Here is a 27,263-nt window from a genome sequence, read left to right as displayed (position 1 = left end):
GTGAGACAAACCCATGTGGGGAAGGATATCCAACCATGTACTGTGGATATGAAAGGGGTTCTTTGGAATCAGATCAGAAGTAAACCCTCTACTGTGCAGAATAAAGTCTCTTTAGTGAGGGTACCCTGAATTCCCCTAGAGACCAGGGAGCCCCCAGAGTCCCAGGTCCTGAGTTACGGTAGCTCAAATGCTGGCAAATTGTGACCTCTCTGCTGGCTTGCTGACTGCAGAGGATGCTGCTGTGTTAATTTCCTGCTTGCTAGCTTTGGTTTTCATTTTTTTCCTTTTCTTTTCCAAATCTAATAAGATTACTCCCCGAATGTGACAGAAAACGTTCACCCACCAATGTTAGTCACACCATTGCTATATTTAAGTTTAGTAATGTATAATAATTTGATCAACAGTTTACTTCCCGACAATGGATCACATAGAAAGGATGGAGGCAGATCAGGTGCACTTCAAACCCAAAACACATCTCCTCTTGCCAGGAATAAGCAGCTCGCTGAATTGTGGGCCTCTCATTTTCACAGTTTCACCCTACGAACACTCATCAGCGGTGTACACAGGAGCCGGATCAGATCGCGTTTTGGTTCCTGACAATGAATGGAAGCTCCTAAACAGGATCTGCTGTAACTTTGTTTGTGGTAACTTTGTTTCACTCAGTGGGGCTTTGAGGCTCTAAATTGGTGAAGCCTATAGCTGGGTATGTTGTTCTACAAAACTGAGTCAGCTCCACGTTAACACCTTTGGTTGGGATAAGACCAATAAGGTTCTTGGAGATAAGGTCTGTTCCCTAGGGGATCTTAGTCCCTCCCTCCCTCCCTCCCTCCCTCCCTCCCTCCCTCCCTCCCTCCCTCCCTCCCTCCTTCCCTCTTTCCTTCCTTCCAGAAGGTCGGACAAGTTCCTCAACAGCCGAGTGCACTGCACCTACGCCCTTTACTCCACATCTTTGCAAATATTTCACATTTTTGGACTTGACAATGTTTAGCAGATCAGAAGATGGCCCCGAGGAAACTCAAAGACTATCTGGTACTCTAATCACCACCTGGTTAGCCTTTCCAGGAAATAAAGTTTTCCCCTATGTCCACTTTCTTTCTTTCTTTCTTTCTTTCTTTCTTTCTTTCTTTCTTTCTTCCTTTCTTTTTTTCTTTCTTTCCTTTTTTTTGTGGATTCTTGGGGGGGGGATTCTTCATTTGCTTTGGCTAGGACTCCTTTTGCCAATTATGTATTGCCAGCCTTTTATCTTTCCAAATGCTCTTGAGAAATACTGTGGAAAAAATAGATTCATAACTTAAGTGTAGGCAGTCAGCTTTCTCCATCTTTCTCTTAATGCTCTGTGAAATTGTGGGCCTCGGAGTTTGGCATCTGGTGGGGAAGATGCCTGTTGATGCTGCTGGAAGCTCAGCTCATGCCTTTGGGCCTCTGTAGTTTGGTATTAACCCAATCACGCATCTTCCTCAAAGGGCCTCTTTTCCCTCGGCTGCACTGACTGTAGATCCGTGTGCAGATATTTTTGACATGAAGTCTTCCTGTGGATTCTTTCCTATCAGGTCATCTTTGCATCTTTTAAAAACAATTTTGTGACTTTACTCCTAAAAACTTCACACATTTTTACATAAATTTCCATGAAACTACTATTTTGGCTAATATATCCTAAAACACACTTTAAATAAGATTACCTGAAAGACTTTTTTAAAATAAAATAAATGGCAGGCATTGATACTGGAGCTAGCCTTCTCCCTCAACTATTTTATCATGTCATCTATTCATACTTTATTTACGGGTCTCTGAGTAAAAAATGATACCACCATCTGTGGTTAGGGACAAGTTTTCTTTCTTTCAAATTTTATCTTCATACAAAATGAGCGTTGCTCATTCTCAGTCTTTCTTACAAAGTAGTTTTACTACTTCTGTGCTTCAGAGGCTGTGGTAGCGATGAGGTCGGTTGAAAGTCGGCTGCCCAGCTTTCCTGCTGCAAAGCTTAGACAGCACTGACTGTCCTCTCTGTGAGCAAATACAGATTGGACGCCAGCCCCTACCACATCCTCTCCACTGCCTGTCTCTACCTTCCTATGCTTTTTGTTTTAGTTTTATAGCGGGGACTTGAAATAGTGAGAGAACAGCTGCAACCATTAGTCTTAATCAGGAAGCGGGACGGAATGGAAGGATCCCATGCCTCAGACATCAGCGGCTGGACGTGCGAGGACACCACCTGAGCTCCCTCTCCATTCCATGCCTATTGCCCTGGTCCCTAAAGACCTGTGCGTTTCCCTTGGTCCCACCCATGAACGCTATTTTCCTAAAAAAAATTAAAATGTGATAACACTTTAATAAAATATGGTACCCTGTTTTCCCACAAGCTGAATACACAGCACAATAAGCTTTCTTACAAGTCTGTGGATTCACTGATGTCTGAAAAGGTCTGCTTTAGCAGAGGCCAAACCTGTCACCAAGTCTCAGAGAGGGGACAGGTGTGCTGTGTAGGTCAGGAAGGTCAGACTCCATAAGTAGACCTGACTGGCCCAGCCAAAATTATAAGGGGCATTTCTTTTTAACAGTCTAAAGGTGACCAAAGCAGACCTAGGACTTCATCTTTAGAAAGGTGATCTGGTAGCTCTGAGTGGACAAGAGGTGACAGAGACACCACCACACAGGTGTTCATTTGATCTTCAGGGGCAGTGTAGATACAGTGATGGACCTGTGTTTTGAGAGGTTCATTCTTGGAATCTGAATACCATGTTGGGACAGGGAAAGCTGCTCCCAGCCCAGTCCTCCCTTATGATGGTCAGTGCTAACCCACAGTTGGGAATGAACAGCCTGGAGCCTGGATTCCCTACTGCTGTCAGTGTTGGAGGAGTGAATAGAGCTGAGCTGCTGACAAAAGTGCGTGCCCACAGGAAGCATAGCGCTCGTACCCAGCGAGGCTGGCTTCATGTGTTGCAGAGTAGCAGTGAGGAAGTTGATCTCAGGTTGCTGGTCTGTGCTGCCCTGAGCAGCCTCATAGGAACCAGCACTGGGGCTTTCCAGATTGGAAAAGGCCAGCTGCTGGAGCCTCCTGGAGGTGTTCTCAACAAGAAGTACAACGCAGAGAGAAAAGGATCTGCTAACTCAGAGACTTCCAAGAACTTCAAAGAATTTGCCATTAATACTCAACATGGCTGCTGTTGCTCAACTCCAGGGGAATACATTCTCTCCTGAACCTGCAGTCTGATTTACATACATACTCTGATTTCAACTGTCATCATTTTTATCATTTTTCAGTCTCTCTCTCTCTCTCTCTCTCTCTCTCTCTCTCTCTCTCTCTGAAGGTGAATCTTGAGGAAAATCCAAACCATACATATTTTCCCTTTAGTTTTGGTCATTAGCCTGCTGCCGCCATGGAGCCCGAATGTCTTTGGCATGTGGGACCCCAGGGGAGAATCAGACATGAAACCTGTTTCTCTCATTTGCTGGTTTTCCCTTCCCTGTGCTGTGCTGTCCTCCAGAGCTCCTCGAAGTTTTCCCTAAATCATGCCTGAGCTCAAACTTGCCTACTTTAAAGGAATGTCATAGCTGACACCTAGTCACTCCCAGCTGCATCCTGCTCTCTGAAGCACGAGGCTGGGCTCCAAGTCTACAGGGATGAGACTCCATTTGTCACTTGCTTTCCAGTTTTAGCTCACATCAGATAATCAAGGGACTAAAGGAAAACTACATCTCCAGAAAGTGAGTCATACTTTAAAGCATAAACTTAAAAGGTTGACTCTAGAGGTTAATAAAGAATTCACTGCGCTATACCAAGTTCAGAAGAAATGTGTGAGCAAGTCTTCCATCCAAACTCCTGGAGGTCACCCACAGTGGGCAACATACTTGACTCTATTCTACCATTCTTTCTGATCGTTCCCCTTCCTGTCCTCTCTCTCAGGCATACATTAGACTTCTCTTGGCTAAGCCTGTGGTTTGGACATTTATCTCTGTCATTTCATCCTATTTTCCCCATAGACCCCAAGTTTTCATGGGAGGAAGGGGGATCCTCAAACTGTCCATCCTGTAGCTCCATAGCTTCCTGGCATCCACCTTGTTAGTATATCTGATTCTAGGCTGCTCTGCTCAGCCCAAAGTTGGGGTCCAGCTGACCCTGGGGAAATGACTTTGGCTCTAAGAAGGCAGCAGGGTGTGGGCTGGGTCTCATATGCACACTGACAGGAGTGGCTGAGGGTAGAGGAATACAGTGAGAGCCCACAGGAGAGGCTGGAATTAAGGAAGAGAGAAGGCCTGACTGTGGCTCAGTGGGTAGAACTCAGTCTTCACCACAAACACCAAAGTGACAGAGTCATCAAGTAAGGTAACTCAGATACAGACAAGGGCAGAGAGTCTGAGCAAGGAGCTCTGGAGGAGACACAAACATACAGGCTCTCCCCATCAGCATGGTGGGGTTGAGCAAGGAAAATGGTGCTCTTAGTTTCCCAACGTTTTACATTTTGTATATCATCATGGTGCATGTTTTGTAGAGTTATTGCTAAAAGTTAAAGGGCCCACAGCTGAAAACAGGAATAATAGCTGTGCTGATAATCGAGCTGTTGGCCTCCATTGGCTGCAAACTCGTTCTACCTTCTAGTGCATCCCACAGTCCCTTCTTCCAGCTGGGGCTTGGACCTGCTTCCGTCTCTCTCTCTGCCTCTTCTTCCCTTGGCTCTCTTCCTTTCCTTCTTGCTGGTGTCACCCTCCACTACATCTTCATGGTGGCCTCATTACTTGGCTTCTAAGAGTGGGTCCCTCTGTGAGACTTTCTCTTTACTGCAGCCCAAGTGCCCTGTGCCCTAAGAAACATCACTTCCAGGCATTGGTCAAACCGTACAGTCTAGCAATGGCAGCTGTAAGCACTTGAGGATAAGGATGGCCTGTACCTGGCTCTCTGAAGCTGTTCACATGGGACTATGAGGTAAAGAACCACTGCTGAGCAGCACCAGTGCTCCCCTCACACTGAAGGCACAATGTGCAGGAAAGATGGGATGCAAGGACAGAGCGAACCCCGAGGCTGCTTCCAGAGTCCCCATTGCCTTGTTTATTGAGGGGGACAGGAATGTTCTAGTAGAAGGCCTGGCTGTGGTTCTGATCTTCAGTCCTCTGGTTGGTTTATAACACAAGCTTATACACGTGCTGGACAGACTCAATCATGTGATCAACCCTAGTTCTTACCACCATTAGCACGTGTGCATACAGGTCAAGGAACTGCTTGCCTGAGCCTGGAGCTGAAGCTGCCAGGAACCTTATCTTCCTTCAGCATCCAACTTATTTATATTCTATACTCAGAATTCCTGAGGCAGAATCTTCCATGCCCAGCACCAGCCTCCTCCTGTGTAAAGCCAGCACCTCAATGCCAACCACACAGCAGAAACCACGTGTCCATCGACACTCATTTCAATATCATGAGATCACAGATTATTTAAGAAATGGTCCCATTATCTTTGATGTTTACTCTCCTTTCTTTATTTGATAAAACTATCTTAAGATCAATGCTCGCTAGTATAATGGAAAAATTCAGTGTTACTTTCACTAGCCATATGTGTGCTTCGTATGTATGATGGTATGTATGATGTGTACCCATGTAGGGCATAAAGCATTTTAGTGTTGTTTTGACTCATGAATGTACAACATATTATGCTATATAATGTGCTTTGTTAATCTACTTTAAATGTAAAATAAACTTAAATAACCATTGTTTGTCCAGTTCCTTTATATCTGATATTCCTCAATCAAACATTAGATTCTCTCTCTCTCTCTCTCTCTCTCTCTCTCTCTCTCTCTCTCTCTCTCTCTCTCCTTTCCTTCTTCCTTTCTTTTCTTTCTTGCTTGCTTCCTCTCTTTTTAGTCTAAAATAATTTTTTATTATTTTATTTATTTACATTTCAAATGTTGTCCCCCTTCCTGGTCTTACCTCCACAATCCCCCCAACCCATCTCCCCTCCCCTTTGCCTCCAAGGAGTGTTCTCCCCCCCACATCTTTCTTAATGACATTTGTTTTCTTCACTAACCAAAACCCAGCAGCTGAGTGACTGTGGGTGACATGGAGCTTTGACGCCCTCTGGTGGGTTAAGTGAGAAGTTACAACCATGAAGAACCAGAGGTGCTTTTCAGCACTTGACAGTTGTTTTACCAGCCTAAGAAATAGGGACCTCTACAGGACAAATGGCAAAGTATTTTTTCTGACTGGTGCCCAAGATTTTACCTCTGTCTTACTGCAGTGTCTGCTGCAATCTTTGGTTCTCTGGTAGGTTCATAACATATGCTTACATGCATGCTGGACACTCAGTCATGTGATCAACCCCAGTTACCACCATCAGCACACTTGCAGACAGGTCAACAGCATTCAGATATATCCCCTCTTTCAAAGATTACAGTGTGCTTACCAAGTAATGTGACAAGTAGCACTATACATCTTTAGAAGGGAAAGCAGAAATCAGGAAAATCCAGTGATTTAGCTAACATCAAATTTCTACTAAGTTCAAGATGCAAAATTCCAACTACACACTTTAGGTCAGGACCCTGTTTCCTGGAGAATATGTTGTTTTCTTGTTACTCTTCTGAGAAGTCTACAGGACCACTAAGGATAAATGTAGAAATATTTTCTCTCAGGCAGAAACCAGGATATTCAAATAGGAGACTCTCACAACTTTGCCACACTGAGTGGGACTAGAGGCTGATCTACAACTGACTGTATTGTGGCCCTCAGTGTCTTCCTCTGAATCCATCCTTATATACAGCAATGTCTCAAGATTGTTCTTATTTATTGACCTTTCGCTTTTATCATTACTATGTATCAATGTGTAATTACTATGTATCGATGTGTAATCACTATGTATCAATGTGCAATCACTATGTATCAATGTCTAATTACTATGTATCGATGTGTAATTACTATGTATCAATGTGCAGAATTCTGCAACCAGTTTGCATCTTTTTTGGAGTGGGTGGTTCTAGCTACCTGCAAGCTCACTGCTGCTTGCTGTTCATGTAAAGTGGCCTCTCCTATAGGACCAAACTTTCAAGCCTCCCAGATGACTAGGAGGCTGGGAGTTAGTAGTTAAAAAGTTTCATTGTTCATCAGGCAAACCTGGAGTCTCTCCTCAGTATGCTTACTTGTTTCTATTCTGGTCCAGTTGCTCATTCTTAGGGCCAGGTATCCAGAGAGTAAACTTCCAAGTCACTGTCTCCTGCACACAAATGCAGGCTGCAGGCCTATGGAAAGTATGCATCCAACCAGATGACTAGCAATTATTTTTTCTGTTGTTTTTAGGGGGGGGCTCATTGCCCTGCCAAAAACGTCCATTTTGTACTGTCTAAATATTCACTGGAGCATGTTCAAATTTCTAGTGACCAGAGGCCCCCCCCAAGGGAAAGTGAGTTTTTCTCCACTTGTACCCCCACAGAAGCCATACTGTGACCAGAGAGGGGCAAGGCCAACTCTCCCAAGTGCCCATGGGTTAGGCGCTCTCCCATGAGGCTATGGGGAAGCTGGCCCAGGGACATGAACATGGCCCCAGTTGATAGCCCAGACCACAAATGTCTGCATGGTTTTTGGTGGCAACACAGGTCACAGACTTCAATATGGCCTCAGGCTGCATCAGAACCACTGATCCACCCATGGCTTTTAATGGCTGCATGGACTGCAGGCCCCAATATAGCTTCAGACTGCTCTACATGCCACTCACATCCAGATGTGCCGTGGAGGCAGCAAAGTCAGAGGATATAAGGAAGGCATCAATCAGAGGCATATACTGTATCGTTCACATGGATCTCAGGCTTCTCATGGCTTGGGGCAGCAGCAGGAACCATAGACACAAATATGGCCACCAGTGCCATCACAGACCAGAGTCATTCCCCAAGGAGGTCCGATCCATAAAGTGAACCCCACCCCATCTTAGGCCTTTGTCATAGCTCAGAGCCAGGGTAATCCCCTGGGCAGGCTGGCAGCATGTTCAGGGGCCGAGTCTGCTTCTGCACAAGCTCCAGGCTGCACACTAGCCTGCAGACCCTATGCTCTGTTTTTCTAATTTTATTAATTCTCTGTCACATATTAATTCACTGCAGTGGTGGCCAGGCCACCAGTGCCAGAGAAGCACCTTCAGTTTAAAACAAAGGAGAAATCAGTTAAGTGTGAGCATCACACTTGAAGAAGACACTATCCTGTCAAGGTTCTCAGTCTACTTTAAAAGCGGAACTTACAATTCTGTACACCAAAATCTTAGCGTATCCTTGGATAAAATCTTACGTTGTCAAAATATATTGCCCAAAACTTCTACTGACTTTGTAATTATCATTATCAGTAACTTAGAGAGAAGGATTTAAAAGTAAAAAGACTAGTCTGAGGGACCACATATTCAAACACCATAATTCTTTGCAAATGAACCCACAAGAAAGAGAATCAGGGCTTCAGGATTTATGTTTGTAGGCTCTCAGCACCACTGCAATGGTGTGTTTGAGAGCTGGGCCTGAAAAGTATAGTGGTATCCATCCATGGACCCCGTGAAACAGACCAAGAAGATGCTTGAGCACGGCTATGACCCCACACCCAAGACAGTTGAGGATGCCATGCAGACTTCCTCAACACCCCCACACACACACACACACCTACTCCTGTCTGGACCTTTGAGGAAGAGGACATCTTCAGCCTTTGGGGAGCAGAGATTCAGCCCTTAGGCATACTCAGTGACTCAAGTATACAACTATGAATGTTATAGAACTTTGTGGACTTCAAAGACAGACCAGGCAAACACAGTTTGCATCTGTGGTTGATTCTGACATAAAATTGGAAATGTACTTGTACAGACTATATAGTAATGCAGAGAGTAAAGTAAATAATATGTTTTGTTATATATAATATAAAAGGGAGTCAAGGGCACTAGATATCCTGTGGCAGGGACTCTGGGATGGCACCACATGAGATAGGACATAGGCAGACATGGATGAGCTGCCTCCAATAACTCATTTCTGCTGCTAGAGATACATAAGTAATGTGTCATCGTTTCCTAAAACAGGGGGTCCAAGCCCTTCAGAGGAGCTACAGATGAGAGGAGCTTGTTGCAGTGGGTCAGCTGAAGGCTACGGGAGACACAACCCACAAGCAATATGCAGGAACCTGTGACCTGCCTGACAGAGTAAGCACAGAGTCCCTTAGATTCCCTTTGGTCCTTGTGTCCCAGTTGGTATAACTTGTCATAGTTACAGTTATTGGGAAGAGGGAACCTCGATTGAGAAAGAGCTCCCCGCCAGAGTGGCCTGTGGGTAAGCCTCTGGGGCATTTACTTGATTGGTGATTGATATGGGAGGGCTTAGGCAGTGCCACCCCTAGGAAAGTAGTCTTGATTTGTACAAGAAACACGGCTGAGTAAGCTAGAAGGAGTGAGCAAGTAAGTAGCTCTCCTCTGTGGCTTCTGCTTTGTTCTTGACTCAGTGCCCTGCTTTCCTTCCCTGACTTTCTTGAAATGACTGTGATGTGGAAGAGGAAGATGAAATTAACCCTTTCCTCTCATGTTGCTTTTGGCTATGATGTTGTATCACAGTAACAGAAACCCAAACTAAGATACTCTAAGACATTCTGCTTATCTAGAGACCATTTACATGGGGTCAGCACTAGTTTTAGAGACAAAAAGAAAGTAGTAAAAAACGGAAAATCAATATATCAACAGCAACTGGAATCAATACAAACAGATCGGCTTTTCTGCAGCTTCAGGAACTTCTGAAACATAAGGCAGGGGGGTTGCTTGCTGCAGGTCCGTCCCACACTCAGGCAGACAAATCATGAGCTCTGGAGCCAGTGGCCGTGCCAGACACCAGCTTTACAGAGGCCTCTTTGCCTGCGAGGGAGAATGCACCTATTTGGGACTCCAATTTGGAGCTCATTTCCTGCTACATTTTATGTATTTTTATACGAATTCTACATAAAAAACACATTGACCTAGAAATTTTCAATATTGGTAACTTGAGTACTTTATAAGACAAATACAAACTTAGATGAACCACAATGAGACCGTAGGTTGTGAAAATGGAAAAAGAATCAGCAGAGGGTAAGGCAACAACAGCCTGCTGTACAAGATGTCCCATTGGCTCCAATTCTTGCCCTACGCCGGTGGAACAGACTCCAGCCCAGGCTAGGCGGCCAAGGCATTGTTTACGCAACGGCCCCCAACTCCATTCACCCAAGTAGCAGCATCTCTTACATTCAGGTCTGACCCAGGACCTGCTTTCTCCTGCTGCAGACATGACTCTAGCAGCCTCCCTGCCTCCTCCTACCAAACGACACTTTATGTCTGCTTCATGTGTTTCCTGTCCACTGAGAAACACCTGATTCTTTCCCTAGAGCTCATGACACTCACTCCCTGATCCATGTCTGCATCAGAAGCAACCCTGAATCTGTGGTTTTATGTCCCTGCAAACTATCTCATGCCTCTCCTTTTCCTTTCAGATGACTCACTGCAGAAAAGCACACAACATGGGCCCTGCTTCTGTCCTAAACACCATCATGGGTATCTGTGCCACTCAGGAATACCAGTCTTTCCAGGTTTCAGGGACTGGGGGTCCCACAGGTTGGAAATTGCTGGGTGGAGTTTCTTGCTGACTTGGTTAGGCCCCATCCGACTCAAGAGTTTCCCATTGTCTTCCCATAAGCCTGCAGCTTGTCCTAACCTATATTGTCCCATCATTCTCTCCCTTATGAACTACTTAAAACACAAGGCACTGCTAAGGACCTCTTGCACTCTTTGCCTTCTCTACAGAACATTCCTAATGCCCAACCAAGCTTCTGCATACTCAGATTCCAGTCACACTGGACAGAAAATGTTTAAGGGCAAAACTGCATCTATGCTGAACATGAGGCTGTTCTAAAAATTATTTCTGAAAAAGTAAAGCAATGTTTTTCATAGTGTTTTCATTGGCTTGCATATTTTAAGTCACTTAAAGATTAAACTAAATGGGGATGTGTGTGGGTTCTGTGCAGATGTTATACCAATTCATGTTAGACTGGGGCACTTGAGGATTTTGGTATCTGAAAAGGATCTCAGACTCCATTCCTCGTGTGTACCAAAGGATGACTACATAAATGTAACTATTTAAAATGGTGCTGTCTCTAAGCACTGGTTCACAATACCCATGCTGATGGTCTCTGGCATTAGCTGTTCATTCCTTCTCTGCCATAAATGAGTGGATGTAAGGCAGCACTCCCTGACCCCAGCTGACACCAGCACACATTCATAAATGGTTGGCTGGTTGGCAGAATATCATTATCACCCTACAATCCACTTCAGACACCCAGGAGGATCCTGTGGGAGTCCTTAGCAAAGGAAGGCCATCTGGTCTGGCCATCAGAAATGGAGCCAGGGTGTGCTAAGCTCCGATACCTGTTGAAGAAGGTTGGAGCTCTGCTCTGGATCTCAGCACATGAACATTCTCGTCTGCAGGCTGTGTTCTGACAAGATGAGGATCAAGCTCCATGCCAAGGTCTTCCTCCCAGTATGACAGTAACAGACCCACATTGACTTTTCTCTTTGATGCTGACAGCACTGCATTTCCAGCAGTACGAGGGTCACAGGCAGAAACCAAGAAGCCAGCACTGAGAAATCTCGCTCTACATTAGATTCTAAACACACACACACGCACACACGGGAAAGTACATTGTATATTATCAAACATATTTTATTGTATATCAATGCATAATAATCAGCAAACATGAAGTTTCATGGTCTGGAATGTATTAAATGGTTATTTCAGGCCTTTCCAGTGCTTTTCCACAACTATTCAGTGAGCGTTCACTGTGTCTATCAGTTGCCTATAAACCTTCCTTTACAGAAGTGTGAACACAGCACTGGTCAAATCTGTAGAATCCTCAGAGCAGCACTGAACCCAATTGCTTGTTCATAGTTCCAGCTTGCAGGGTTGTCCTTAATATAAGAACAAAATATTAAGAAGTTCCTTCAAGTATAATTTTAGCCACTGAGTGAATTTCAGGAAACACAAAACATTTGTATATGTGTTATGTGTGTACCAGTGTGCACATGTGCATGTGTGAAAGCCAGAGGACAACTTCAGGTGTTGTTCATCAGGAATGACTACAGACCACTTTATTTTGTGTGCATATATAGTTAGAGGACAACTTGTAGTGTGGGCTCCTTCCTTCTATCAAGTAGGTTTTCCAGTGACTGGACTTGGCTTGTAACACTTGGGAGCAAATGTTAAGGGAGTTTGGTGTTCAAACTCAGTCTTCATGCTTAAATGAAAAATACCAACTGAACCATCTCTCTAATCCAAAGCTCTCGTTTTCTAAAACACACACAGATATTAATTATCTTAAAAACTAAGCACACGTGCGTCCACAACCACACATGCAGAGACAAGGCATAAAGCCCAAAGTGAAGGTCATGGTGACACAGTCTGAGGTATTAATGCCAACACATGCCAGAACTCAGACATTTTAACTGCTCTCTAACCATTCAGCACTACTGGCCTCGGACATAAAGGCCTGAGGGAACAGATCTGGTTGGTGAGCTCCAGACCTATGTGACACTCTACTGTTTCAGATTGATCTAACTAATTTGTTCTTATTTTCTGTGTAACTAATCAATGTCATAGTAAGCACCTTTGTAACCATAAAATGATCAGATATCCTGAACCAGAAAATTTCAGAAACTTAGGTATACCCTTAGATACAATGTCCATGACTTAACTGTGATTTTAAATTCAAAATTTGACTTACTACAGTGTGCTATTTTCTTTGGCACTTTTTTGTTCAATGTAAAGTGGAACAAATCAAGAGACTGGGAACACGAATCAGGTTAAGTGCTGCAGTAGGAGCCACGGACTCACACCATAAGGATTTCAGGTTGTCACACGTCCGTCCATAGACCTTCAGTTAAAGCCTAAAGCCGGATAAACATTAAAAACTATATAACAGCGTTTCAGAACATAACCGTAGTTTATCAAACGATCTACTTTTAACCATTTAAATACTTATAACTAGATTTTATTGTAGTTTAGAACTTTGAAGACTGTTTCATTTAGAAAGGAAAAAAATCCTATTAAATGAATAATTCACAAATTATTTCTTTAAACTAAAGCCAAGAGTATATAGTATTTCCAGTAATAAATACTGTCTCTGAGTTTGGGTCTCAGTCACTTGTAATCTCCAGATTCCTTAGAAACCAAGGGTGTCTGACAAAACAGAAGCACAGGTGCCAATACACCCTGCTGTGCTTGCCAGCCCCGAGCTGCACAAGCTGTGATACTCAGGAAGAACTGTCTGCACTTGTCACATCTGGGTAGGAACAGCTAAGCCATTCTGAGTATATAGGTATTTATAATTCTGTATCCAGAAAAAACAAAGCCAAACGGTTCATTTGACATACTATTTTCCACGGAGTCTTGATTTTACAGCTTTCATTCTAGCTTAATATTTTTAAACAAAACATTTCCAGTGGCATAGCCCCAACTAAATTATTTAGAGGCCTAGCTTCATGGGAACTGAAACACACTGCATTCTTTTCCAGACCTGCCCACTGCTCCCTCAGCCTGGGTACTGCTGACATTATATACACAGCAATACTCCATGGTGGGGCTGTCTTGTACCCTGTAGGATTTCAGCAACCTAGGCTCTATCCTATGGACACAAGTGCCACGTCCACCTGAGGTGACAACCATCAGCAAATTTCTGGGGAACACACCCACCTTTAGCTGATAGCCACCACTGCAGGCTAGAGACAGAAGAGGGAGCAGGTAGTGCTCACAGAAGGATGGGGCTGTTTATTTCCCAGTTTCCACACTCAAACCTGCGTGACCTCTAGTCACATCGTGAGATCTACCAGCAACTTGTGAGAAGCTGTATATGATGTGGCTGAGCCAGAAAGCTCCCCATGTAAAGGATGGGTCCCCATTCACCATGCTTCCAGGTCATGTCATTAGTTTTTTAAGAACAGCTTTACGAGGGCTCCAAACAGAGTAAAATATAAGAACCATTTGTGGTGTGTTTTTCCAACCATGAGTCAGCTGACAGAAGACATCTGGGCCATATGCAGCTCCCAGATGGAAACAACCAAGTCAGAGGACAAACACGGTGTGGCCAGCTCAGTGCTATTCTTCTTTTCTTCGCCTCTTCCTCTCCTTTCTCCTCTCCTGTAAGTTCTTCAGGTCACTCATCACAGTCAAAGTCTTCCGTACCCACATAATCTAGAAATCACAGAGTCACGATTAAAACTAGAAAGCATGAGTGCACAAAGCCAGGACATAAATGTCTGTGTCATACCCATGAGTACACAAAGCCAGGACATAAATGTCTGTGTCACACCTATGAGTGCACAAAGCCGGTACATAAATGTCTGTGTCACACCTATGAGTGCACAAAACTGGGACATAAATGTCTGTGTCACACCTATGAGTGCACAATGCTGGGACATAAATGTCTGTGTCACACATACCACAATGACCATGGCGTTGAAGAGCAGCGGTGCTGAGAACACAAGAGAAATAAACATTCCCCGGGAGTCAAAGTACTGATACTTTGCGAACAATCTGTTGTAGGAAAAACAAAACAAAACAGAACAGTTGACTTTCAGTCCTGGAAGGTAACAGAACACTAGTTAACAGTCTGGGTTCACTGAAGGGTTCTCAAAACAGCACTGAAACAGCTTTAATGTTTCTCATAAATTCCAGTCAGAGCTGCATTCCTGCCACAGCTACTTAGGAAAGTACTGTGTGCCTGGTGCTTCTTGCTCCCATCCTCCTTAGTAAAGTTAACTGCCATTCTGTGTAGGAGACTTGAAGGCCGCATGATTCCAATTTGCCCGAGGGAAAAGAGCCAGGCAGTAGAAGGCAGGACTAGTCTAGGGGTAGACATTTCTGCCTGGTAATATGGAAATATGGTAGACAGTTGTCTTCACTGACCCAGTAACAAACAGTGATTGGGAACCTGCCTTAGGAGCTCTAGGTTACTGCAAGGAACTATAGTGATAGGTTCAGTCTTGAAGGAAACCTATCTTCTGGAGAGAAGAGCAAGCCCAGATAGTCTAATTTACTAAGACAGCAGAGAACACGTGGATGTGTGTGTGATGAGGTCAGGATGAGACTCCTAACATGGAGAAGGGACAACACAAATTTGGGGTGGCAGTGGGCTGGCAGGAGGGGCTACAGCAGAGGCTATGGGCATCAATACGGTTCTGTGCTTGTTTCTGAGTGACTAAGGACACACTGGAACATTGAGAGGAGTCTGCACTGAGACAGGAGAATCAGTTAAGAAAACTTAGGTGGGAGGTTGGGGCTGAGAAGCAGGGAGTGACCGTGGGGGCTCTGGCTCTGTCCAGGTATAGGACAGTTGTTTCCAAGTGGAGAGGGGAGGGGGCAGGAAAAAGGCCCACTTCCTCTCGAATAATAAACCATACTCAATATTCTCTCAAATTCCCACCTTCGAAATTCTGTGACTCAAATTACTTTATAATATTCCTAATGTTTTCTCACAGATTATAATTTACTGGTCAGCACCTTCAAAGCTCATGTGGTACAGTCAACAAAGTTTTGCCATTCTTACAATATCTCACTCTTCTGTAAGCCTCTAAGGCCTCCCTGACCATAAGGAGTTAATAACTCATGCCTTCAGTGAGGAGCTTTTAACTATTCTAATAAATAAAATTATTAGTCTTTGGTCAACAACAACAACAAAATATGTAACTACTTGTTTCTTAAGACCTAAACCCATATATATGTACAGGGAACTCAATATTTATGTGGCCACGATTCCTAGAGTCACAATTTCCCTGTGAGCTTCATGTGACAGTACCACTGCAGAGACAGTCAAGAGCATGAAAAGCTGACTTCACCTCCAGTTCATTGCAGCCACTTCGTTGATGTACTCGGCACAATAGACTAACACTACTAGGAAAACAGAGAAAACCTGTGTTAGAATTCCACATTCAATTACAGTCACACAGAATGAGATGATACAGCTTTACATATAGCAATTCAACGGAATACCAAAAAAAAAAAAATGCAGTTTCTATTTTAACTACGATGTGGTAAGGGCTCTAAAATTATGAAGTTAAAAATATGCCCATTTAATAGGAATCGGGACAAGATCAACACACATGTAACATGACAAGGGTCTTAACTCAAATGCCCATGAAGCTGCTGTGCTGGCAGGACTACCACCGAGTCCATGTGGAAAGCTCAGCCTCAGCTCCTCAGCATTTGTGAGGAGGAAGGAAGAACTCTGGTGTTCCTATGTTCTTTTGAGATTTTAATGAGCCATAAAGCACAGAGGGCACAGAGCAGTGTCTGTAGTTTCTCAGGAATGCCTATGGTTATCCCTCTTCAAGACTGTAAGTGCATGCATTGTTCTTAAACTCAGGAAGTTGATCCATTTTCAAGGTCCTTGGAGACTTCTGTGCATATTAACTCCATACAAAGTTCTCCCGGCAGGCCTCTTGCCTGTTCATGCCTATATGGCTCCACACTGCCTGTGGAACTCAGGCTCCTATGTACATTCCAGTGTATAGATCTCAGTCCTTCTCAAAATAATCCATACAGCTGGTAACAGTACAATTAGAAGGCATCTATGGTTAACTGCTGAATCTGAGTGTCCCTGAGAAAAGTTACATTAAGTTTAGGAATCAATTTTGCTCATCAGTATAAAATTTCCCAGGTGAAAATTTTCAAACGAAGAACAGACACCATTCTGTTATGTGGTCACATTTCCTGCCTCTCAGTCAACTAATTAACTTTGTCTAAAACCAGCTTTTCCACTTACAAGCAAACTCTTTTTGTCCTTCCCGTGTTCACAAAAAATCAAGTATTTACACTGTAATCACTCAGTTTGGGACACTTAGCTCCTGTGCACTGTGATATCTGACCTTTGATCCAGCTTCTCCCCATGTATTTTAGGGGCTCTGAACACTTGTCTTCACTTGGGCCAGACCTCATGCCTAGGCCAGCCAGCTGTTATAGATCTTTTCTTCCTGACATTTTACTAAGTATCCTTTTGACCCAACTGAGGGGCCCAAAATAGTGAATGTCCCCACCTGGCCAAGAACCACGACTTCTATCGTGTGTCTGTTTCTGTGTAATACTCTCTCCATTCCACATACTTAATCCCTTCCCCAAACTCCTAAATCCATTATCCTTAAAACTAACTGAAAATAATATTTTTTTTCATAGAACATCTCTTAATATGCAGTCTGCTTTCCAGAGCAGGTAGTATAGGACTAACCCTAGCAGGAAAATATCTGCATGAAAGACAGGCTGCACGGAACTCAAGCAGAAATTATCTGTGTAGGAGTCAGCATAAGAGAATCAACATCTTGGTAAACTGATGTTTTGCATCCTCCCTGGGCAACCTGGAACAAGAGGAGGATCCCTTTCAAGGTCCATGTCCAAAGATTACTTCATGATTTCCAAACAGAATGGAAGGTGTGGGAAACCCTGTGAAAACCCAACGCAAACCAACCCAGGGCAGAATCACAGCAACAAGAGTGAGCATAGGGACTCACTTCTCTCCTACTCACCCAGACAAAGGAAATGGCCAATCTGTAGTTTATACCTCTGTGCGGAGAAGCATGTGAGAAGTAGGCACAGCAGGTGGAAGGCAAGGAGCCCTAGGAGCCAGGGCTCTGTCCAGTCCGTCTCCTGTGAGGACACACTGTTAGAAACCTGGAGGGCAGAGACACTGCTTTCCTGTGGGTGGTGGGAACTACTGGTCCCTTCCATTGAGTTTGGGGACTAAACAACTAGACCTCTCAGACAAGCTGGAGCAAGAGAGAGGAAACTGCGACGCCTCAACTGCAAACATATTCACAGATTTTTTTTTTTTTAAAATAAAGATTTTAAAGTCTGAGCACACAGAATGGAAACTTGCCTCTTTTGACTCCGTGAAATCTAAAGGGTTATAATCAACTAAACGAACAAGCTAAGTAACATCACGTTGACTCGGAATGTGTGAAGCTGCTTAGACCAAACTCCTTGCATGGAGGCCTGGAAATGCCGAGCCATCCTAACCTGCAGAGTTGACTGTCCCCAGCTCACTAGATAGTGTGCCTGCTTCACCAGTTCTTTGGGGTCTTAAGTCCATACCCCAACGCTCAAATCTTTCTGTCTCCAACGGGAAGTTCCCAGTCCCGACTTCTTAGCACTTCCTATGCTCTTTTTCAAGGGCATTGCTCCACAACGCAAGTGCAGCCCCTGTGTCTGGAGCCCTAAAGCTCTTGGTGACTGCTCGGAGTCGTGTCCTTAAAGAGTGGGTACCGCTAATATCTTCTGTGTCACATCGGAACGACAGCACACTTGAGACTGGTAGGGAAAGCCATGCAAGCTGGTAAGATCCATCAGGGTGGGCACACTGGTGTTGGGGACCCAGAGGACAGCCGGTGCCCCATCTGCCCCATTCAGCAGAGCAGAGCGCGGCTTCGGGAGCCAGCCCGCCCGCGCCTGCGCAGTCCACACAAGAACTAGCAAATCCCCACCAAACGCTGGCGCCGCCCAGTCCTCAGAGCCGGTTAGTTACCATGATCACTGCAGGGATGCTGACTGGGAAGACTCTGACTGAATACGGAGACGCCATCGCGCCGGGGATCCCAACAGCCAGGACAAGTCCGCCGCTTCCGACAGCCACGAAAGTCGCCTAGTCTTCTCGCGAGATCTACAGGTATGAACCTGGCGCTTAGCTCTTCTCGCGAGAATTCTGTGAGGTTTTTTTTTTTCCCCCCTCTTTAAAGGATGACCAACTTTCATTATTACATTAGTGTATTTCTGTAAGACGTGTCAAAGTGCTTACCTAGTTTCTCCCAAACTCCCCGGAAAGCGGAGGGTTCGTAGGTTCCACAGATGCAGCCGTACGGCACCTTTCCCCCACAGCCCGGGGCATCTTGGTCAGCTCTTTACAGACCTGGGGTGAACACAGTGTTGGTCTCACAGAAGCCGATGATCTCGGGCGTCTGCACCCCACACCTGAAATGGACGCGGCGACCTCCACACACACCCGAGATACATACAGCGTGCTCCTCATAGACCTGGGGTGGATCTGCCTGCCGTCAGCCCCACAGAATCGGGGTGAGCTCAGCATCCACGTCCTCCGTACAGACTGGCATCCGAGCTGCGCACACACAGATGAACTTGATGTCCCCACGGACTAAGGCTACGTACTTGTGTCTGTGCTCTTCTCAGAACTGGCATAAGCTGGGCGACTTACCCTACACAGACATGCCGTGGGTACCCTAAAGATCCAGGAGTCAATGAAGGTGACCTTAGCTGAGATGCCTAACAGTGAGGACACAGAACCTGAAGAGACCACCGTCTGTAGCCAGGCAGGAAACCCAATGGAGGGATAAGGACACCAACCCACTCACAAAACTTTCAATCCAAACTTTGTCCTGTCTAAAAGAAATGCAGGGACAAAGAAGGAGCAGAGACTAAAGGAATGGCCAACCAATAATCAGCCCAACTTGAAACCCATCCCATGGGCAAGCACCAATCCCTGACATTATTAATACTCTGTTATGCTTGCAGACAGGAGCCTAGCATAACTGTCCTCTGAGAGGCTCTACCCAGCAGCTTCTGAGATAGATGCAGAGACCCACAAACACTGGAAAGAGGGCAGGGACTTTTATGGAATAGTTGGGAGAGGATTGAAGGCCCTTAAGGGAATGGGAACCCCACATGAAGGCCAATGAGGTCAACTAACCAGGACCTCCGGGCAGAGCTCTCAGAGACTGAGCTGTCAACCAAAGAACACCTGTGGGATAGACGGAGGCCCTGGCACACATATAGCAGCTCGGTCTCCATGTGCACCCCTCCTCCCACAACTGGAGCAGATGCTCTCCCTAAAGCTGTAGCCTGACTGTAGTATCAGTTCCCCAACACGACTGCCTTGGCTAGCCTCAGGGGAAGAGGATGGGACTAATCTGGCAGAGACTTGATATTCCAGCGTTGAGGGTGAGGAGATACCCAGTGGGGGCCTACTCTTTCAGAGGAGACAGGGAAGGTTGGGATGGGGGAGGGTCTCTGTGAGGGGGACCTGGAGGGGGTAGCATTAGGGATGTAGATAAAATAAAGTAAAATAAAAAAAGACACAGGATGAATCCTGGATAGACAGCATCTGAGTCCTACAATTCACAGGGCCCTCACCCGGAGAAATGGAATGCCAATGGTGACTGTGCCACAGACCTGAGACAGACAGGGTTTCTGCCCTACAGGCCAGGAATGGACGTGGTGTCCAATCCTCACAGACCAACAGTGGATATGGCATCTTCCTCAGAGACATAGTATATACTGGCATTTGGACCCTACAGACTTGGGGTGAAGAGGTTATTTTTGTCCAACAAATTTAGGATATTTCTATCTCTACAGACCTGTCCTATATACCTAGAATGGACACTGTCCTCCCTGCATACCTAGATGAACATCATGACCCATCCCATGGATCCTGGATGGACACAGAAACCTGGTCCCACACACCTAGGCTGATCTAAAGCAAGATCTGACCCACAGACCAACATGGACTCAAGAGTCCACCCATCAAGCTGACTAAAGATGGATACAGCATCTCTACACACAGGATCCCCATCCCACAAAGCAGAGATAGACATTCTGTCCATATGGCATAGTGAAGCATCCTTATCCAGCAGACCTCTGTGCATGTGGTATCCATCCCCCAAACCAGCGGTGAATATACAGTCAATACTCACAGATGTAGGACGGACACAGAATTCTTCCCATTGGCATTCACTTCCTAACCACTGGTTTAGAATAGACAAAGGTATAGATCTGTGGAATAAATATGGCCCTAGTAACCTCCTGTGGCTGGGGATGCTACCCCAATCCTGGGGTGATCGACTGCTCAAGGATGACACACCATTGGCCAGTTTGTAGTGTCCATGATCAAGGAGACTACGCTATCTCACTTTTACACATTTTATTGGAGGAGAGGGAGCAGGCCATGGAATATGGACTGGTGATGTATTGTTTAATGGCTTGAAGACAGCCCACAGTAGGTTGTTAAGCACAATTAATTCATGTGTGAAGTTTCTTTTAACTGCTCATGTAAACAGTGAGGACCGAGGGTGCTGAGTCCTTACATCAGAACACACACACATGCACACATGCATGCCTTCTGTTATAAAATCTGTGGCTGTTCTTCCATTTAGTGGTGTGAGCACTGGTGCCATAGCCACCTCCACTAGTCTGAACACTGTGACAGTCATAGTCTCCTTCACGTGGCTGTGGCATGAGTTCTGATGTAGCCGTCCAATATCCTTCATCCATTTAACATTGCCCATCCTAAGTCTTCCTCCTCTCTCCCAGAGGCACGCCTGGGCTGCCATTGCTGCCTCACCTGTACTTTGCAGACTTGGCTCCTCGGTTTCTCAGGTTTATGCCCCCACCCTCTTCACCAAAGTTATGGAAATGAGGAGGAGGAGGAGGAGCTGGAGAAGCAGGAGGTGGTGGTGGCGGTGTCAGGTGTCAAGGTCATTCGGATATAGTCTAAAGTTGGGCTTTAAGGAGCACAGGGTGTGTCCACCCTACCTGGCTGAGGGCCCTCCCTACTCAGTTTTAGTGTCCTTTGCTTAGAGTGGAGGTGTGGGACTAGAGCTTTCCTGTGGGCCTGAGGGCTAGCTATCCCTGATGAAAACGTTAGTAACAATATGAAGTGAAGAGTAACTGTAGCTGCTCTGTCATCACGGTGGGGTCTAGCCTTCAGATCAATTTGCAAACAAGAAAATAAAAGCATCTGTGATGATAACATGTGACTGAATTCCGAGGCTGTTGGATTTGGCTATAGGCACCTATTGTTAAGCAATCTGCATTGTTTTCCCTGTCTTGTCCCAGCCCAAAGCCCTCCATAGGCAGCACATGAGGACTCTTTCCTTTGTTTCCAGGTACCCAAAGTCTACAGATTTCCTCGCTGATTACATCTCGTTTCTCCCACTGTCCTGCGTTTCTGCCACGGGCTTCTGTTCCACAGACAGTTCTTTATGCCACAGCTAGAGACCTTTTGACACACACAAGATTTTTTTTGAGCGCTTTGTGTCAACACTTCACAGTGTCCTTTGCCCTTGAGGCCCCTTATCCCTTCTGTTGTCAGGCCCTACATAATCTCCAGCTGTGAGGAGTCCTCTTCTTCTGCCCACAACCTTTCTTCTTTTCTCTGCACTACTCACTTGGTTCCCCAGCCCTTTGGCTCTGATGTCATGGTGTCCTTGCAGTCACCCAGACTTTGCTGACTCTCCTGGCTGCTCACTTTAACCTTTTCAGCCCTGCCCTTTGCTTGCTTGCTGCTCTGTGCTGCTCTAACAAGGTACTGGCAAGTCTGGTAGAAGATTAGAGGGACAGAAGGACGCCGTGTTCCTGGAGATCAGTGTTCCAGGCTGATGAGTGAGTCTAGTTCCTGAAGGCCCTGGACACTCTACGGACCACTCAATCCTGGAGCTGCAGCACTCTAACACACATTTGGTCTTCTTCCCTCTGAGTTTCTTCTTTGGGGTTGAGCCCAGCCTGAGCTCCCATGATCTCACCTAAACACGATCCCATCTGCAAGAACTTCAGTATGGCTACATTTTATCCCTGTAGATTTGGCTACAACTTTCTCATATCTTCCTGGTGTCACTGTTCAACTCATGATATGGCTTAATGTCACTAGTAATTTTTAACCATATTAGTTATTTATTTCCTGTTTGGCATATGTTTATCTCACTGTTTATTAAATGATACACTTCTTCGCTGTGCAAGCCCAGGAGCAAAATCTACCCCTGTCTTCAGTGCACCTTTGCCACACACAGTAAAACTGTACGCATTTTACAAATAATCAAATCAGATGAATGGGTTCATATGGATTAACAAGATTTCAAAGCTTGACTCCTCTGTTCTTTACATTTTAGATGAGAACTATTGGGTACTTTTAAGATGTTTCCCATTTAATCAATATATTTGAGCTTTTCCTTCTCTATGAACTTTGATAGCTAATATATTCCTGGAAAATGTGTATTTGTTTCACAGTTTCAATTTTTTCCCATTGTCTTCTGTTTAGATTGTCAGAGGAGTTTTAGGGCAAACCTAGCTCATCCGGGAGTACTGATAGGCTAGACTCAGCCATGGCTTTGGTGTGCCAAGTAAAGAGATAAGTAATGATAAAAAATAGCTTAATCATTTTAGCCATATGGGGAAGAGAAACAAGATACAGGAGTTCAGTTACCCTAAGTCTGTCTTCAGGAAAGCGACATGAGGTTTAAATAGATGGATAATTAGGGTAGAATGGCAAGAGCTATTCATAAGTAAGCAGTTTTGTCAAGAGCCGGCAGGGTTGATACTTATCTCAGTTTCACCAGGTGGTTAGAAGTCCTTAATGAGGCAGAATAGAAAGAAAAAAATTAAGGAGACACTGGAAGAGAAAGGAGCCCTGTCACCCCTCATCTGAAATCTCTCATCCATTGAGATCATGAAAGATGTCTCTCCAGGCTTTTATCTACCTGGTCAGGAGACGTGCAGGTCCTCATGGTCCTGTTACGGTTACTAGGGCTGTTATCAGAACCTGCTTGTTACAGGAGAGCTACTCCTACATTCCTACCCAGAGGCCGAGCCTACATAAAAGCGCCCCAAGCCCTGATTGCTGCAGTGCTCAGCACCTGAATCACGGACCACCCTTGTATCAGAAACTAGAAGCCACTACAGCTTGTTCCTTGCCTGTGCCACATTGGCTAAATCTGCCCGGGTCCTGTCACACAGTTCCCATGTAAATTCCACGTCATTATTATCTTTGTTACCAGTTGCTCATTGACAACAGTGGTGATCTTGAGCATCCTCCTGTGGCATTAGAGCTGTGCTGAGGCGATTTCAGGCCAGTACTAGAGGTGGCCTTACCCTACAAACTCCTACCGCTGAGCCTTGCTAACTTGTGTGCCAAGTGATTTCTCCAATACTTGTGAAAAGTCTGGTGAAGTTCCTGGAAGGTAGCAGAGAGCATGTGAGGAAAGGTTCATAAGCCTAAGAACATGTCTGTGTCTCTTCCAATGATCTGTTACCCAATGTGCTTGGTTCTGAGGATCAAGGAAGGTAGCATGAGTCTCTACTACAACCTCTAGAGATTGTCTTCTGCCCATTGGACTTTAGTCTGGCCATTGATTTGGGGTCTTAGAATGCTGGCCTGTGGCTTCATCTCAAGAGTGTCTTGGGAAGTTGTGCTCAGCACATCCCTCAGGGCCAGGTACCATTGCCTCTCCACGCCTCACTTGGATGACAACAGACCCATAGAAGTGCCTCTGACCTATGTCACACTATGATACTTCATCACCAAACAAAGACCCAGTGACAGGCCAGATACCAGTCATCTGCCGGAAGTCTGACTTGGCAGATCCTATGTGGATTCCTAGTTCGTTTAGCCCTGACCTGCAAACCAATTTTTCCTTTAGTATCAGCTACAAAATTTTAACAAATGAATTATTTGATAGTATTTCTCTATTAAACTTTTCAAAGGAGAAATAAAAGCATTGTTTGACTATAGGCAGGAACTGCTGGGAAGACCAAGACCAGCTAACCATGGTGCTCTTAAGGAGCCTGACTTTATTGGTCTGCTGATTGTTTATGTTGCCAACGAGTCAGGCTTCTTTGGTCATTTGATCACCCCTAGCTTTAGGCCTCATTCCTCCTGCCTTCTAGCCTTTTTAGTTGAAACACCTAAAACAGCATTTTCCTTCTGTCTGATGTTCAGTTTTGCCCATTGTTACCACACAATGGAAGGTAGACTGGCCTTCGTCTCAGCATCTACATGTAAGAGAAATGAATACAAGGAACGGAACATCTTTCTTCTTGGGAGATACCATGAGCCCTGAGTGGGAAGCACAGATCCCTCAGCCTTCTTCTGTGCTCCTCCTGTCTCATTTCCTGAGATTATGAAGTCATCACCTTAGTGGTCATGTCCCAGTAACAGCATTGTCCCTCCTATGCTCCTAAGACCCTTCCTCTTTTGTTCTGCTCCTTATCCACTCTTAGTTGTAGCTTTTTCATTTTACTTAGACTCAAACACACACACACACACACACACTCACACACACACACACACACACACACACACACACACACACACACACACTCACACACACACCCATGGTCGAAACATCCAGAAGTTCAAACCGTGACTTTCTCTGTATAGCAATAACAATTGGTGCCACTCCTGCAAGGGGAGGAGACTATTTACTGGCCATTTCCCCAGTAGCCTGAGGCCTGGGAGGACATCTTGCAGGCAAGGCTGCCACATAACTGGGCACTGGGTGGCAGCACCTGCCTTCCAACAGGCCAACAGGCAGCCCTGTTACACATTTCCATGGTTAAGAAAAGTAAACTTTCATACAGTTCAGTTTTTGAGGTGAGAGTTTTTAGTCTGCATCATTAAATATATTTATTAAGAATGATGAAATAGATAAATGCGGCATTATCTTACTCCTCTGTTAGAGACTGATTTTTAAGAAACCAGTCATTTAAAAATAATAAAATAGATCTTATATTTGTGATATTTTATTATGCTCCTACTTTGACACTCTGGAGAAATTCACATAAGCACTAAGCAGGACATATCCCATTGTCTTAGTTTAATTTATTTATCCCGGTCTTTCTTAATAAGTATGAGCCTATCATGTGGGCTCACCAATCTGTGTTGTTTATTTTCACACCCTCAACATCTTTGGCAGTAACCACCCCAAGGAGAGGCTTTGACTCCCATTCCTAACCAGGCATACCTCTGTAAAACTGCCTTATATTAACAGACAGGCTCTTCCTTAAGAGGAAGGGGATAGAAGGAACCTCATGGTCACTGTCCTTTCCTGGAACAATAAAGTCAATACTGACCCAAGGAGCTCCTATTTCTGCCTCACTCCTTATCACCAAGCAGTATGCCAGAAGAATATGCAGAATGTATTTGGGGAGCCAATACCAGTGGTCACATCAGGTGCATTGATTATTACTGTCGGCATCAGAATTCATCCATCTGTCTGTCCATCTGTCTGTCTGTCCATCTGTCTTTCTCTCTCTCTCTTGCTCTCCCTCTCTGCTTCGGTCCAAAATAGAAAAAGAAAGAGAAAAAAAAACAAACACATCTGAATCTATGGCTGGAGGTTCAGATGCATGACCACTTTATTAGGTATTTGGTACATTTCAAGTCAAGAAAGTGAGGGGAAAGCCGGTACTTGGTTAGCAGACCTATCTAAACCCCAGACCTCTGGTGGTTCCAGGTGTTACAGTTGCCAACCCCAGCTTCCTGCTTGGGATGGGTGAGTACCTTACTGTTCACTGCAGTCAATGTCATGTAGGCAAGAGAGCAAAAGGAATGATGGTTACAGGTAAACCAGGATAGTTTTCCTTAGCTTATTTTCTGTGTGTATAGTTTCTTGTTACTAAACTGTCTACTGCTTGAGCTAAAACAGTATATCTCAAGTTGGTGTTTTAATCTATCCCAGTAAAACTGAGAGTCAAGGTCACTCAAGTACTCACTGAAGAGACAAAGATTGCAAGGCAGATTTGATTGGATGCAGAAGTAGAGTGCCTGGCATGGAGGCCAGTTGGAGCAAGACTTTGGGCTAGATTTTTGCTGACTTCCGACTTCACTGAGGAACAAGAGTGTTTTCAGATCAGAGCAGGTGGGGTTCAGCACACCATGTGGCTGCCTGTTTGCAGCGTGTGTTAATGAGAAAGTAGAAGACTGAAAGGAAAACTGTCTTCTCACTTGAATCATCCTTGTCTTTGGGATCCATAGATCCAACCCTGTCCTTAGGCACAGGAAGTCCACACAATCAACCTTGTCTCTAGTAGCTGAGCGTGGGTGCTCAGCAAGGCTGCAAGTTGCTTGTCAATCTACTTCACAGAAAGAGGTCTTCTAAGCCTTCTGGTAGCCAAGTTTTCAAGAGGATCCTTCAGTGGAAGGTTGAGGTCATTGCTGGGAAGATGCCGGGAAGAGAAATGAGAAGTCCTGTCTTTATTGCCAATTTTAGGGAAGCAGGGACCACAGCTAACTGTGTGGGGCTTTGGCAGAGGAAGAAATTCTATTTGCCTCCAGGAGCCAGATTTCCCTGTTTGGGTTTCAGGAGCCATGGGGCCTACATGCTCTATTTTGTCAGAAACAGGAAATTGGCCAAGGCAGGAGCTCTTCGGTCACCTGGGTTATGTGTTTGCTTTTAGTGACAGAAATAACTAGAAAATCAACTTATTAGGAAGAAAGTTTAATGTTTGCTCATGGTTGCAAAGATTTTAGTTCGTGATTGGCTAGCTCAGCTGTC

General features: G+C 45.0%; 1 protein-coding gene and 1 long non-coding RNA gene across 3 annotated transcripts in view; one reads left to right on the top strand and one right to left on the bottom strand.

The window, feature by feature from the left end:
* Positions 1–11,645: 11,645 nt before the first annotated feature.
* Positions 11,646–19,095, bottom strand: Tmem18 (transmembrane protein 18). Of its 2 annotated transcripts, NM_001007748.1 has the most exons (7): positions 18,999–19,095; positions 18,782–18,892; positions 18,512–18,646; positions 17,517–17,637; positions 15,837–15,891; positions 14,442–14,535; positions 13,363–14,193 (listed from the first exon to the last, which is right to left on the bottom strand). In NM_001007748.1, exons 3-7 carry the CDS (start codon positions 18,566–18,568, stop codon positions 14,098–14,100), a joined length of 423 nt encoding a protein of 140 aa, NP_001007749.1. In that variant the 5' UTR covers positions 18,569–18,646; positions 18,782–18,892; positions 18,999–19,095; the 3' UTR covers positions 13,363–14,097. The 2 variants fall into 2 exon arrangements, with proteins under 2 accessions (XP_038968421.1, NP_001007749.1); XM_039112493.2 differs by lacking the exons at positions 18,782–18,892; positions 18,999–19,095 and having other exon boundaries at positions 11,646–14,193; positions 15,837–15,888; positions 18,512–18,644.
* The window catches only part of LOC120103519 (uncharacterized), a 22,615-nt gene continuing 13,877 nt past the window's right edge, over positions 18,526–27,263 (top strand). Inside the window, exon 1 of the long non-coding RNA XR_005505845.2 lies at positions 18,526–18,652. This is a non-coding gene — a long non-coding RNA (uncharacterized LOC120103519). The remainder of the gene's footprint in view (positions 18,653–27,263) is intronic.

The sequence above is a fragment of the Rattus norvegicus genome, chromosome 6, assembly GCF_036323735.1.
Source record: "Rattus norvegicus strain BN/NHsdMcwi chromosome 6, GRCr8, whole genome shotgun sequence".
Taxonomy (NCBI): Eukaryota; Metazoa; Chordata; class Mammalia; order Rodentia; family Muridae; genus Rattus; species Rattus norvegicus.
This window is presented reverse-complemented; position numbering and strand designations above follow the sequence as displayed.